At 38.1% G+C, this 15,984-nt stretch overlaps 1 protein-coding gene across 1 annotated transcript in view; it reads right to left on the bottom strand.

Annotated features, from left to right (window-relative positions):
• The window catches only part of mettl25 (methyltransferase like 25), a 145,820-nt gene that overhangs the window by 113,967 nt on the left and 15,869 nt on the right, over nucleotides 1-15,984 (bottom strand). The window contains exons 2-3 of the mRNA XM_028817207.2: nucleotides 12,043-12,207; nucleotides 7,092-7,198 (exon numbers count right to left, since the gene is read on the bottom strand). Coding sequence (XP_028673040.1) covers nucleotides 7,092-7,198; nucleotides 12,043-12,207 — 272 coding nt within the window. The remainder of the gene's footprint in view (nucleotides 1-7,091; nucleotides 7,199-12,042; nucleotides 12,208-15,984) is intronic.

Here is a 15,984-nt window from a genome sequence, read left to right as displayed (position 1 = left end):
TTTGAGGCTGTCAGCATAGACATCCATCCATCCATCCATTTTCCAACCCGCTGAATCCGAACACAGGGTCACGGGGGTCTGCTGGAGCCAAACCCAGCCAACACAGGGCACAAGGCAGGAACCAATCCTGGGCAGGGTGCCAACCCACCGCAGGACACACACAAACACACCCACACACCAAGCACACACTAGGGCCAATTTAGAATCACCAATCCACCTAACCTGCATGTCTTTGGACTGTGGGATGAAACCGGAGCGCCCAGAGGAAACCCACGCAGACACGGGGAGAACATGCAAACTCCACGCAGGGAGGACCCGGGAAGCGAACCCAGGTCCCCAGGTCTCCCAACTGTGAGGCAGCAGCGCTACCCACTGCGCCACCGTGCCGCCCAGCATAGACATTGAATCTATAAATGAAGGACAGTTGATACATGGAGGCATGGTCTACCGTGATTTTTTTTTCAATCACTTGTCACTTTTTTTAATGCTGCATGAATTTTGATTATTTATCTACTTTTTTATTTGCTTCTGAATGTTTCTTAGGCATTGCATCTTTTAATATTTAATGGAGATGATCTATGCTGTATTTTACTTGCACCGTTCCATATTAAATGTTACATAACTTCATAAGGAGCAATGAAAACACAAGGAACTTTGCTCTTGGAAAGGGAGGGTGTTCAAGTCATATGGCTACCATATAGATAACTAGTGTGTAGATGGTAAGTAAGTGTTGTAAATATGACAGTGCTTTAAACCATGGACCTTTTCTTTTTAATTTTATTTGAAATTTTAGAAGCAATTTACCAAATACAACAGTGACATTTCCCAAAAGTATTGCATTATTTCACAAATAACATTTACTAACCTAATGTCTGAAGCAATTTAAACACATATATATTCTGCTTTTTAATGCTAATAAACTTAACACTGTTGCACCATAAAAGCTGACCACCAAACACCTCAATTTAGGACTTACTTCCACTTTCTGCAAGTGGACTATAGATTTCCTAACTGCCAGGCTGAGCCCACTTTTGAACTCCTTGTTCACCTACAGTATATGTGACAAGACACAGTTCCAAATTAAAATTAGGTAGAGTGCCAAGGTTAAAACCCAAAGATATTAACTTCAGATACAACTAAGTTAAAACAAAACCAAAAATCTAAGTTAGAAAACATGCAAACGTCTTTGCCCTAATTTTTTTTAAATCACTTTATTTTTTATAATCTACAATCTCAGATGTTTACCTTTATTGCAACTTTGGTTTAATAACTGCCCCTTAGGAACCTGTCAGTATGTCATAGCAACAGAAGGACAACATGGTGACAGCCATGTCAAAACAAAATAATGCAACACCAAAAAAAAGCTAATAATGATCAAATATAACTTAACCTCTATGGAAGTTTACAGTATGTCAATACTAAGAACTTTATTGCTCTAGGATATACAAATAATATAGAAAATGCACTAAAAAAAATCAAGATACTCATTCCAGACATTCATTCATTAAGCTTAATTGTTCTAGGTAAATTCTTAACCCATCTTCACCAAAAGCAAATAATATCACCAGTGGGTACAATTGCCACTGCTGGACACCAATGACAGAAACAGAATGGAAACATATAAAGCAAGTGTCAAATAAAACAACTTCTAAAACTATTAAAGTAATATGAACAATCTCTGTAGCTACATGTTTGTATTTTAAAAGTGAGAACCACATTTTATCTGTTATGTACTGTGGATTGCCAGATGCTTTAAAGTTTTCATTCTGTGCACTCACATAAAGCTTTTAAACCATATCTTTCAGCAGTTGGGAAATCTTTCTTTTTACAAAGAGCTTTCACTAAGCATACTATTCATTACAAGGAACAATATGGCACATTTTCAGTAGTACAGAATCAGTTTGGATTATTATTAAAAGGACTTTCAGTGAAAGCACTTACTTAAGACTAGATTAGAAGAACTTTATTAATCGCATTGGGAAATTCAGAATTGATGGATAAGATATCATGCCATGTACACCACCATTGTTAATGTAATTACTAATCCTACATATTCAGTACCTATGAAAATGAACCTCTTATGGATTAAGGGGTTTAGGAATTATTATGCCTAAATTATATACTCAAAAATGAATGTCTATTATTCTGCTTATGAAATAATGAGCTACAAATGGTAGAAGAAAAAAATTATATGATTAAATGCTTTTGTTTACACCCATATCAATTAAATACAATACATTCTCTCCAAAAAATGGCATTTGCAGTATATAACCAAAATATTTCATGATTTCATTTGGTTCCCAAAATCTCTAATTGTACCATACTTAGATGTGATATCCTATAGCATCGCAAAGTTATACTGTTTGGCACACGGTACTCCACTTTTTGGAAACATTTTGTCTCTTGCATCTAAGCAAACTCTTAAAACATGTATTGCAGTTGCAGTTATTTAAAAAAAAAAAAAAAAACGTATATACACATACACACACATTATATACATCACTCTGAAGCAACAAGCACACAATTTAAAGCTATGTGCATAAATTATGCAATCATCCAAAACTTTACTTTCAGGATTATTTTTCAAGCCAGCACTTGAAACAATTTCTGTTTACAATCATTAAACACTGAGAAACATTACATTTTATACAACAGATTGGGATTTTTGGCAGCAATTCACACATCTTTTCCTGCCCTCTGCTGTAGTTTTCATACACAAGTTTAGTGTGTTTTTTTATTATATATTTTTTTGTAGTTGTGGTTGCTTTTTTTCTTTCATTTCATGTCTGATATAAAGTAAGTACAGTAATCCCTCCTCCATCGCAGGGGTTGCGTTCCAGAGCCACCCGCGAAATAAGAAAATCCGCGAAGTAGAAACCATATGTTTATATGGTTATTTTTATATTGTCATGCTTGGGATTACAGATTTGCGCAGAAACACAGGAGGTTGTAGAGAGACAGGAACGTTATTCAAACACTGCAAACAAACATTTGTCTCTTTTTCAAAAGTTTAAACTGTGTTCCATGACAAGACAGAGATGACAGTTCAGTCTCACAATTAAAAGAATGCAAACATATCTTCCTCTTCAAAGGAGCAAACAAATCAATAGGGCTGTTTGCTTTTAAGTATGCGAAGCACCGCAGCACAAAGCTGTTGAAGGCGGCAGCTCACACGCCCTCCGTCAGTAGCAGAGAGAGAGAGATAAAAAAAATCAATACGTGCCCTTCGTGCTTTTAAGTATGCGAAGCACCGTGCAGCATGTCACTTCACGAAGCAGCTGCACAAAAGGTAGCCAACGTGAAGATAATCTTTCAGCATTTTTAGACGAGCCTCCGTATCGTCTAGGTGTGCGAACAGCCCCCCTGCTCAATCCCCCTACGTCGGGATCAGAAAAAGTCAGCGCGAGAGAGAGAGAGAGAGAGAGAAAAGTAAGCTGGGTAGCTTCTCAGCCATCTGCCAATAGCGTCCCTTGTATGAAATCAACTGGGCAAACCAACTGAGGAAGCATGTACCAGAAATTAAAAGACCCATTGTCCGCAGAAATCCGCAAACCAGCAAAAAATCCGCGATATATATTTAAATATGCTTACATATAAAATCCGCGATGGAGTGAAGCCGCGAAAGGCGAAGCGCGATATAGCGAGGGATCACTGTACATACATATATTTTCATACCAGTTCTTCCAGTGATGGATTACAGGGTTGGGGACAATGCCATTCCTGCCTGACCTGGGTGCAGGGCTGGAAACAGCCATGGGCACAACTCTAGAGCTAATCTCACACACCATACATATACCTAAATCAGTGTTTCTCAGCCACTTTTGGGACACTGGTGGCTGTTCCTTTGTCTTGAGCACATTAGACTTGATTATGGTATAATCTGCCCTGTCCTAAGGGATCGACAAAGTTGTGCGAAATTTTTTTGCCCCATTTCTAATTGCCTATTTCTACATCACAAAGCACTCGCTTCAATTACCCACCACCATCACCCATTTTGAGATATGGACACGTCACACATTAGTATTAAATTTTAAAAAGCAATTTTCTCATTAACAGACTACTCCCTTGATTACTTTTAAATATGTTATTTTTACAATGACAATTAACAGAAATCTGAAGAGAATGGCAGAAAGTTACAGGAAACAAAGAAGACCTCAAGACAGGACAAATCAAGGGGCTTTGCAACAATAGAGCTGTAGGTGCCAAAGGAAGGGAAGCTGCAGAGGTCTTCTTTGGGAGCTGCAATACAGAAACGGTGCCCGGCTGTGCAGAAGTTGCTAAGGTCTTCTACGATTACTGAAGAAGGTGGCAGAATGAGATGAAGAGGTCTTTTTAGAAGGGTTCTGCAGGTATCAAAGGAGGTGGTAAAACGTGAAGTTGAGGATTTTGCAGAGGAGGTTTGTTCTGGTGTCCTAGCAGTGGAAAAGGGAAACACTATGGATGAATTTTATGTGGGTAACTTTGATTTTAAAAATATTATTGAACTCCTGAGAACACTATGGATATTTCACCGGTGTGATTTTTAAGAAGACTTATTTATTAAATGATTTGATTTATTATGCATTGTCACTTTAATTGTTTGTTTGAAATAAACATTGTATGCTTTTGAAAGGAAAGCCTGGTCTGTCTTGCTACTGGTTCATCTCGGCAATGTTCTACTAGATGTCCATACAGTAGATTGGTGCCCATGGCTGCATGCACTGATGCATCCAAGTACATAATGCTATGTTATTCCCACTATTTTTTTACACAAAAATAATTACATTATACTTTTCATTCTTCCTTTTACTTGAGAGTGCCAAGACCTACAATTCCAAATCAGAAAAAGTTGGGCCAGTATGGAAAATGCAAATAAAAAAAATGAAGTGACTCTTAAATTTACTTTGACTTTAATTTCAATGCAGTATGAACCCAGATATTTCATGTTCTGTCTGGTCAACTTCAGGGTTCACATACCAGGTCCTACCTGTGTGGAGTTCTCCCCATGTGTGCATAGGTTTCCTCCCACAGTCCAAAGACATGCAGGTTAGGTGAACTGGTGATCCTAAATTGGCCCTAGTGTGTGGTTGCCCTATGATGGACTGGCGCCTTGTCCAGGATTTGTTCCTTCCTTGCACCCTATGCTAGCTGGGATAGGTTCCAGCAGACCCCTGTGACGCTGTTCAATAATTTCAAATTGCAAATTTACTTATTCTTTTCAAATGAATAATATGCAATTTTTTCCCCTTTTATTTAGAACTCACTTTATTGCCTGGCCAAAAGACTTTTTAAACAAGTTAAAAAATGAATGCATGGTGTAACATTCAGCTGTGTTTCAAGAGCTCAGCAAGACTGTAGCACTCAATGGACCGAGTTGAATATGTGGCTTCTAGAACCTTCTCGATCCATTTCAGGGTTATGGGGACTAGAGGCAATCCCACTGGGATTGGGTAAAAGGCTAAAAACAGGCATGGGCAGAACTCTAATCTATCACAGGGACTACTCTTACATATGCACACATACACACACAAACACACACTCACAACGTATATTAATATACAGTGACAATTTTCATTTGACAATTAATAAAACCTAAAAAATAAATTAAAACAAATCTTTTGTAATGAATCCCTACTGTAACTGAGCGTTTCTGGCTGTAGTCATTTTCATGGAATGGGATTTGCAAAACTAATCAGTTATGTTAGGGAATAACAGAAGTGAAGAGCAAACTTTATTACAGCGAGTGACCATTATGGATATTAGGTAAATGGGGCACTCTGATAGTAAATTATGAGCGACAAGATATTCAAAGTTTCAAATCAGGACAATTTTGCAGAATGTGTGCCCATGCATAAAGCCTATCCTCATAATGCCTGCTTTATCTCATCATCATCAGAAAGGGTTTAGGGCACGGGAAAAAAAAATACAATACAGTGGTTTTCAACCTTTTTGACAAGTGGGCTGTTTTTAGTTATTGAATCTCCTCATGAACCAAGAGGGTTCTCTGTGGAGTTTTGAGTGGCTCTACTGATTAATGTTCAGTCGTAAGGGAGGGTCCCCAGTGGGGTTTTGAGCGGCTTGATCGATTAATTATAAAGTTTGCTTCTGGGTTTACTAGCAGTGGAGCTCCATGGAATGGTGACAACTCATAGTTAGCTTTTTAGATGTAACAGTGATACTATCCTTATAAATCGGCATAGTGCAAGTTGCAGAATTTTTTTATGAATAATTCAGTATAGCTTTCTTAAATGACAGCATAAAACAGTGGGTTAATGAAAGCAGCTCATCAATATATTGGAATGAAATGGTTGGCATGTTTCATTGTTCCTGTCTATGTAATTTATAAGTATGCTGTCAAGATACTGAAAAAAAAACCTCTCTAATATGAATATGTAAACAATTATAAGAAAAATGTAAGTATTAATCTTTATAATAAACAAAACGTGAAAACTGCACATCTCAGTACAGAACAATGTTAAATAAAAATGAAGATACGAAGCTCTGAATATCAGCAAAGCAACTTAAACAAAAGAAAGGATGGCAAAAAAAGACATCCAAGAACTATGACTTCTGGAACAATGAACAAACCAGACACTGAACACATCACAAAAATGCAATGCAAATTTATTATCTGCACTTAAGGCTTCCAAATTTTCAAACACACTGCTTCAGCAAGAATTTATATTGCTTGATTGCAATGCACACAGACTGTGAATATACAACACTGAGATCTATTTAACATTGGTAAATTAATAGTATTAAAAACGCATAAATGCTTGCCTGACATTTTTTTTTTAAATCATACTAAAGAAATTAAGAGAAATAAGCAACGCTTTAATAAGCAGTTTAACAAATACTAATAATATGATTGTGTTTCCTTTTAATAGCTTCTATGTAGTTTTTGTCATTTTTTTTTAATTAATATATTATTTTCTGTAATTCCTTACTACACTTTTCAAGCTACTACTAGAGAACTTAAGGATATACAATTATTATAATATAATACTAAATAAAATTCAAATTCAAAACAATTACAGACAATATGAAATGATGATCTAATGTTATGGAAATAAATATAATGAAATCAATGTATTATGTGTTAATAAACATACCTGTCTAACATTGCAGAATTTGGCCAGACATGACACCACTTCTGCCATTACTGCTACTTCATGAGATTTCTTGGTATTCATAAATTCGTTAAGTTGCCACTTGTTTTCTAAAGAAAAGAACAAAGTGTTGATTAATTACTTTCAGCTAACCAAATATTGACTAAATGGTAATTCTGCTCCACAATTTCATCCAATGGTTGTCAATACAAATTTATCAAAGTATGACAGAACACTTATGAAACACTTAAAATGATAAAAACGCATAATTAAAAAAAGTGTTACAACGAGCTATTCTCCTTTGATTTCATGTTTCATAGAAAGAGTGTTGCCTTGTTACCTTGAGTGTTTGTGGGCTATCACCCACACATGTGACTCTGATGGCTTTTCAGAAACTGGCAATTGGATCTGTTCGGCAGTCAGAAGTGTGTATTGGATAAGTGAAGCGGAAAAATATGTAAAACATACAAGATTAAATAATCTCTCTCAAAGTAAGCTGGAAAAGTAAAAGAATTAGTAATTGAGGCTACAGGGAATGTTTTAAGATAGACAATTCTGAAATTTCACCTATGGTTTTAAATGAGAGATTTTTTTTAACTGAATCTTAAATGAGGTTTTTGGAATGCCTTCTTTTGGAGTACTATTTCCTCCATTAATGTAACTAGTATATGGCACATTGAGAGATTACAAATGGGTAGAAAGGGAAGTTTAAATAAGCCTATGAGTTCAATCAGTTTTACAACAGATATTATGCTATTTCCCAGCTATTTCCCAGTAATATTCGATCATTTTCCTCAATAAATAAATGACCAAGTATAATATTTTTTTCTCATTTGTTTAACTGGTTTCTCTTTATCTACTTTTAGGACTTGAGTGAAAATCTGATGATGTTTTAGGTCATATTTATGCAGAAATATAGAAAATTCTAAAGGGTTCACAAACTTTCAAGCACAACTGTATATATAATCCAACATCTGTCTGTCTGCATTTCACGAGAGAACTACTTAATGGATTTAGATCGGGGTTTTTTTTCTATAATTTGCTTGAACATTCTGGTTGATTTTGTGACTTCTCTCATTATAGTTCATTTGCAGTACCGATTTATTTGCGCAAATCCAAGAGAGATGCAACGGGCCGAAGGAAGGGGCTCTCCTCACTCACACCTCAGCTTCTGGGCGTATCTTAGATCTGCTTAGCTAACGAATAAGAAAACTACTTAACGGATTTAGATTGGGCTTTTTTGTACAATTTGCTTCAACAATCCGGTTGATTTTGCAACTTCTCTCATCGTGCTAAGAATCATAGTTCGCTTGCAGGAGCGATATACAGTATCTGCGCTAATTTGAGACAGAGGCTGCAGGCTGAGGGGAGGGGGAAGCATGACGTCAGGAGTAGGGAGCTGGAAAGGGCCCTCCTCGCTGTCCTGTTTCACTTCTACGGAGGCGAATATATGCCATTTGAAATGAAAATTAGAAAATTTGACAAAGCTCAATGGTTGGCAAACTCCACAAAGCTCAACTTCAGGTGCCAGACACTGTGGCTGTGGGCGTTTCTTTGCGAGAAGTAAAAAAGGTTGGAGAGAGAAGCAGAGGTGAAACTGGTGTCCTTGGATCCAAGACAAGGCGGAAAGATGGTGTAGGTTTGAACTTGATGGGTTCTTCACAAACTAAGATTATAGGGGTACTCTGACTTATCAGCCACCAAACTAAATCATCTGATTTTCACTAAAAAAGACTCGGTCAGAGATTGGTTAATTAGCTGATCACAAAAGCTGATAGTTTCTGCCCCTGCTTTTCTAAGCTTTACAGTAATTTAGTTGCAGTGCTCCTTTATGCAAGGTAGTACAGTAGTCAAGTTTTTTTTTTTTCTGAAGCAAACTTCCTGCTGTGTAAACAAAGAACAGTAAGTTGAGGTTTGTTTTAGCAGTGTAGGAAAATTAGCCTTTACATTAAAGAAAGATGAGTAATTAACACAACTGAGAAAAAGGAATCAGAGGAGTCGTCCTCCTGTGCAGTTTGACAAACAACAAGAAAAGCTACTCAGACATTTTTAGTTTCAGTTTAGACTGCGTGCTTGTTTTAAGTGCATCAGCTTACATTTTTTATTGGAAAACAAATTAGCTGCTCAGTAAACAACAGGCTTGTTAGCTTAACAGCAAAAGTAACTTTTACTTATAAACCTGTTAGTCTTGCGTCTTCTTGATAAACAGCTTATGAACATTTGATACATTAGCAGCTTTTTTAAAGATTTGCACTATATTTATTATGTTGCTATATGTCATACAGCATAAGTTTTAGTAAGAAACAAATAACTATTTGTGAACAGATTTTTCCAAGGTGCAATGTCATTTTATAATGCTAAACTGTTGGTAATGTCCATTATTTCAATACCTGAAACTGTTTAATTCCATTTAAGCATTGAGACATATAATAGGTTTACCTGACACTCACAACGAAAAAAATAACCCTACTATTTTAAAATTTCAACAGAATTAAAAGTGTTTTGCTCCCGATTTACTTTTGTATTCAATGTCTGGTGCATCACGTTGCAGGGTCCACCAGTAGTCAGCAAGCATTGACGGATTCCAGTTGCCCTGGTATTGTTTCTCCATCGTAGCAATGTCCTGGTAAAACCTTTAACCGTGTTCGACACTGACAGCACCAAGATTTGCGGGGAAGAAGTCCAAGTGTGAGTGGAGGAAATGAATCTTGAGTGACATGTTGCACTTCATTGTCTTGTATGCTTTGAGAAGTTTGTCTACCAGCTGAATGCTCTGTAATTGCCCAGAAAATTGTCAACAACGTCTTTGAAGGTTTTACAGGCAATTTTTTCTGGCCCAACTAACAGAACTTCAAACCGCTTGTCACTCATAACATGTCTGATCTGGGGGCCAACAAAAATGGCCTCTTTGATCTTGGCGTCAGTTATTCTTGGGAACATCTGTCTTAAATAACGAAAACCTTCGCCTTCCTTGTTCAGTGCTTTCACGAAATTCTTTATGGAGACCCAGTTTTATGTGAAGAGGAGGCAAAAATATATTTGCCGGGTCGACAAGCGATTGATGTGCCACATTTTTCTGTCCTGGAACTAACTTTTTACGGAGTGGCCAGTTCTGCCGAGAATAGTGTGACTCTTTGGCACGGGTGTCCCATTCACAGATGAAACAACAGTACTTTGTATAGCCGAGCTGCAGTCCTAGTAATACAGCAACAACTTTAAGATCTTTCCACAGATATTCCAGTTGTACCTGCTTTACTGGACGTGTTTCAGCAACAGTTCCATATTCTCATACGTTTTTTTCATGTATGCTGCACAGCCAATAGGTACTGAAGGATAGACATTGCCATTGTGTAGCAGAACAGCTTTCAGGCTTAACATTGATGAATCAATGAAGAGACGCCACTCTTCCGGGTTGTGATCACAACCCAAGGCCGAGAACAATCCTTCAATTTCACAACAGAAACAGACTGTCAACTTGTGCAAAAAATTTGGTTATATCATGATGTTGGCCTCGAAACACAGAAATTTTAGTACCTGGTGACAGCAAACACCATTCCTGCAGTCTCGAACCCAGCAGCTCGGCTTTTGCTTTTGACAGACCCAAATCTCTGACCAAATCATTAATCATTCAGTTCGGACTGTGTTATCAGATGTGGATCGCCCGATGAGTATGGTTCAAAATATGGGTCAATGTCACTGTCAGTACCCTGCATTGCAGTTTATTCATGTGATTCATCTAAGGTCCAATCTTCTGATGGTTTCGGAATTGGAAGACTGTCGTCATGTGGCATGGGTCTCATTGCTGAAGGCAGATTAGGATATTCAATCGTCTTCTTGTTTTTGGCAGAGAAACCAGACACAGTAGTCAAACAGAAGTAACAGTCCGTCACATGGTCTTTCTGTTCTTGCCATATCATCGGAACAGCAGACGGCATCGTCTTTCGAGTGCCTCTGAACCAGGCTCTCAGACTGAGAGCACACGTCGCACAGCAAATGTGAGGTGCCCATTCCTTGTCTTGATCACCAATTTTGCAGCCGAAATACAGATGATAAGGTTTCTTCACAAGAGCAGTCATCCAACATCTCTGAGGCGCAAGTGTATATTCGCCACAGATATAGCAGAATGTATCGTGGCTGTTATGACATTGACAAAACATATTCGCCAACACCAAAACGTCTATGGCAACAAGCTTACTTACTGTTATATTGCTACAGATACTATACTTAACTATACTGATACTATACATACACATTGACAATCTATATTAACCAAATGGGCAGGATCGGTGTATGCAAGCCACCTTTATAGCATGCTGAGACAGTGTGAAGCTCGTTCAGACCTGCCCAGGCATGCCCAGGGTGTCAACTTCCACAGAACAGCTTCCAACCTGGCCTGATACCATGTCTGGACATGCCCAGGCTGCACAAACCGTTTTTGACAAGTCACTTACGGGAGTGAAGATGTTTGGATACAAATACAAGAAAAAATCATGACAAAACTGAAGATTTCTCAGAAACGTTACGTGATGGGTAAATTTGTGATATTCGTGATCAGCACCCAAAAATCTATAAGAAACACCCAACAGTGTTCAAGAAGCAAAAACTTTGTTGTGCAGTGTAATCACTGTCAAACATCAATGAGAAGCAGGCTTTATATTATAAATACACCATCTGACTATTTCCTATATCATCGTGTAGCTCCCAATATATTACAGCATTATATAAGAAAATGACAATGGGGTGAGATGTGTGGCAATGTGCCATGTTGTCTTCCAAAGAGTATGTCTCCAGCAAGTAGTTAAGGTGTATCTGGTCATTTACTCTATAATACAAGGTAGAAGCATTTGGTAACATTTAAGTGACGAAATAAAACAATAATAAAAATAACCTTTAACAAATGAACAATATCCTAAAAATGTTGTTTCTATGTATATTTGCCTTCCATAACTCTTACCTGGAGTACACAAGGTTGTGTTTCTTAATTTCTGCAGCAATTCACCCAATGTAGAGCACACTAAGAGTTTATTCAAGGAATGTGCTCTAGCCAAATGTAAGAAAAGACAGACATCCACCAACTTTTGAGAATCTTCGCTGAAGCCACAGAAATTTGTCTTGCTATCTGTTTAGAAAAAGAAGAACCAATTAAAAGCATGCCTTAAAAAATGTCTGTTTTCAATATTTAATGGGGCAGTTATAAAAAAGAATACAGTATAACAGCAAATGTGCTTTCTTTATATATTCTTTATATTACTGGCTGTCGCAAAGTATATATATAATGTTACAGGGTTAGAAAGTAGCAAGAAATTTTAACCAGTGGCCATGCAGCTTTCCAACTATTATTAATTTATTAGAATTACAGTAGAGCTGACAATATTACAAAATTCTAAATAGATAAGTGCAATAAACAGTTATGTAATAAAAGACAGCTTTAGTGTACGGATGCAATGATATATTTTTTTTCACAACCATACCAGGTTAAAAGTATTAGACCTTTATTATCAGATAATACCTCTATTGTCAGAAGGCTTGTTACAAATGTACATGGATGCTGAAACGGCTTGCAGTCATCCCTGTCATGCTTATTTTTATACCTCAATGAGATAGCGTATATTCCAGCAGTGGATGATTGCACAGGTGGTGAACCAGCTGAGGTTAGGGAAGACTACAGGGATTTGTGGTATCAGCCTGTAGCATCCACTTTCATAGACTGCACTATTTGTGATAAGTAATTTTAACAAGATATACAGCTTCTAAATATTGCAGATTTCTAATGATACTGTAGTATCAGTATATTCTAGTCCATGTTAACAATACACAGCACTATATTTAAATGCTAGCATTAGTTATGAAATGCATCACACAATTTAATGTGTAGCAACAGACAATAATATTTTACTGAGTTTATTGTAATCTGGCCTTCTTAATATCCTAATTTTTAAATGTCTGCGGTCATCCAAAACATTAACTAAAACTTGAAAATTTAATTTTAGAAAAATGTTCCTGATTGATTAGTCTTTCATCTTTATCTGATTTTTAGCTATAACAGCTTATGGCTTTTACAACACAAATTTACTGTCACTGCAGTTTTTTTGCCATAAAGCACATTTCATCCAAAGCATCTCTGAAGAAATTCTTAAACTTGTGCCGCGCTCTGGCCACTTACCACCTGTCTACACAACAGCTCTCTCTCTCTCTCTCAGCTGCTCCTATGCATGTAATTGACAAGATATTACAATCTCTCTTTCTCTTTACTTTTTTTTTACATAAATTTTTTCTAACTACATTTTGCCAATTAGGTGGTCAGCAACTCTTCCCTCTACACAAGAGCTGTTAACGCCCAGTTTCTTTCTTATATCCCTTACATACATTTCCTTCCTTTAATCAGCCTTAGTTAATTTATAATAAAATCTTATAGAACAATTGGATGCTTTTAGAAGTTTTAAGTAGTATTGCCACTAGAGGGTACCAGAGAACCCCAAGCCCCTGGCACAATCACACAGACACAAGCTCTGTGGTTTACCGTATTTTTACAGCTACCTTCCACAAAGGTTCCAGTAGTACAATAAACACATTCTCTTCCTGTTCTTGCTTTTTTTTCTTCTCCTCTACTCCTCTCTGCCTGGATAAGGTGGAGCAGCAGCTTCTATCCCGCACCCAGGTGTACTTCCGATGCTAGGGCATAGCCCGGCGGAAGTACTTCTGGGTCAAACGGAAGTCCTGTAAAGCAGGGATGAGGAATCCCTGTAGCACCCCATGGTGGCCCCCACTGAACCCAGCAAGGCTGTTCTAGAGGACTACAATATTCAGTGTGCCTTGCAGGTATCTGCACAGGTACAATTGCTCAGGAAAGCTGCCTGCTATTGTGTCAGGGGAGCACATAGCCCTGCCAGGTTGTCCCCCACGTCTTTCCACTATTTTGTCCTCCAAGCCGGGTATTACTCCTTGGTCCAACCCAGCCACAACACCAGTGTACTCTCTGTCGCATTGGCATCTTTTGCCTGTCTTCTGGGAGAGACAGGACGATCTTTGCCCTGTTTCTTATGGCAGCATAGGGTTGGCCTCCTGACCAGTTAAGAAATCATGCTCCATCCCAACCGACACACCCACCACATGTGTGTTGTCCATCACAATTACTAACACGTTTACTTATTTGACTACTGGAATTTCAGTAGCCTTTCAGGCATAGTGTTGCTTGCTTCAGTACATAATTTCAGTTCTGCCCACACTACAGAATGTTCTCAAACAGGTTCTTAGAAGAAGTCTATTTCTTATAGCAAAACCATATCTGAATATTTTCTAAAGTTCAGCTGCCTTACACACAAGTTAAAACACAAATTCCAGGGCATGCTGATACCACAATGTCAGTCTTATTTTGTAGTTTCTTGACACTCTCATTCCATACCGTATGGGGATACTAAGGTGTCACTGGATCAGGACAATTTGCCATAATGGAAAGAATTAATTCTGCTCTGTATCAGAAAATTCATCAGATTTTGTAGGTCTGATAGCTGAAGCTGAGACACAGTTGTGTCATACAGCACAACAATGATCTAATAAACAAAGGCTAGTCACATTAGAATGGCTTAAATGAATTAAAATAAAAGTTCCTCACCAGCTTACTAAAAGTGCAGATCTAAAACATGCTCAAAAGCTTGCACATGTGTTTGCAAGGCAGTTCTGTGAGGCAGAGTAGGTTAGAATTCTTTAACACCACAAAGTAAAGACTGGCACTGAATTATATGAAGGTATTTGGTTGTAGTCATCACAGCTAAAGTGGTGCAACCAGATACCTGTACTAGGTGTAAGTTGAAAACTCAAGTTTCCGGTTTCCGTCCGTTTATAGGAGATGGACGTCTGAAGCAGAGCTCCGCTAGCAGCGGCTTTATTTTCCCACGTATTTCATATTATTTAGAGGTATCCTGTATTTAACCCGACCAAGGAACTTCCACTACAATATACAAGCATGAGTAACAAGAAGAAAAGTCAGAAAGAACCGGAAAAGAAACTTAAAGCTGCATCAAAGTCTGGACAGACTTCTGGCCTGAGTGCAAGTGCAAGGTATGGCCTCACGGAGACTGACCTGGAACAGGCAGACGAATGCGCAGATTTCCTGGGACCCCGCTCCATTGTATTGTCTCCAGTCGAGAGTGAAAATGGGAGCGAAGGTGCAAGTGATACAGGTCGCGATGGATCGCCGATTTCTGAGGATCATTCGAGACTAGAAAAGGCCCTGCAGGATGTGCTCTCATCTACTCATCGCGAGCCTGCAGCACCTGCTGTAACAGGAGCTGCATTTCCACTCGCGGAGCACGAAAGCCGAAGCGAACTGTCCGAACTGAAAGAGATGATCGCTACACTGGCCACTGCCATGGTTACGGCCATGAATGAGCTTAAGAAAGATAACAAAAATGATCTTAAGAAGGTGACCATTGAGCTTAAGAAGGATAACAAAGATAAGGAAACGCGTCTATTTAAACGTTTTGACGTGAACTTTAAAGGCATGTTGGAGAAATTAGTGGAACACATCGAAGAAACTAATTCCAAACTGAAAATGCTTGATGACCATATTAATGACGTTTCAGATCAGCTGGAAGACATTAAGCAGGAACTCACGGCTCGAGTTGAAACAGCGGAACAACTGGCGTCTAACGCCGATGAAAAAGCCACAGCTGCGAACTCCGAATGCAAAAAACTTGGAGACAGACTTGCAGCCCTGGAGGATGGGTGCAGAAGAAATAATATAAGAATTGAGGGTATACCTGAAAAACGAGAAAGCTCAAGCTCAAGCCCAGTGAAATTTGCAGTAGAATTACTGTCTAAAATAATTGGAGATGACTTTAAACTCGACATTGAGATAGCCACGGCTTATCGCACAAACAGACCAAGCACCTTTAAA

Source organism: Erpetoichthys calabaricus, chromosome 1, assembly GCF_900747795.2.
Source record: "Erpetoichthys calabaricus chromosome 1, fErpCal1.3, whole genome shotgun sequence".
In the NCBI taxonomy this organism is placed as follows: Eukaryota; Metazoa; Chordata; class Cladistia; order Polypteriformes; family Polypteridae; genus Erpetoichthys; species Erpetoichthys calabaricus.
The sequence above is the reverse complement of the archived record's forward strand: the minus strand, read 5'-3'. Positions and strand labels throughout refer to the sequence as shown.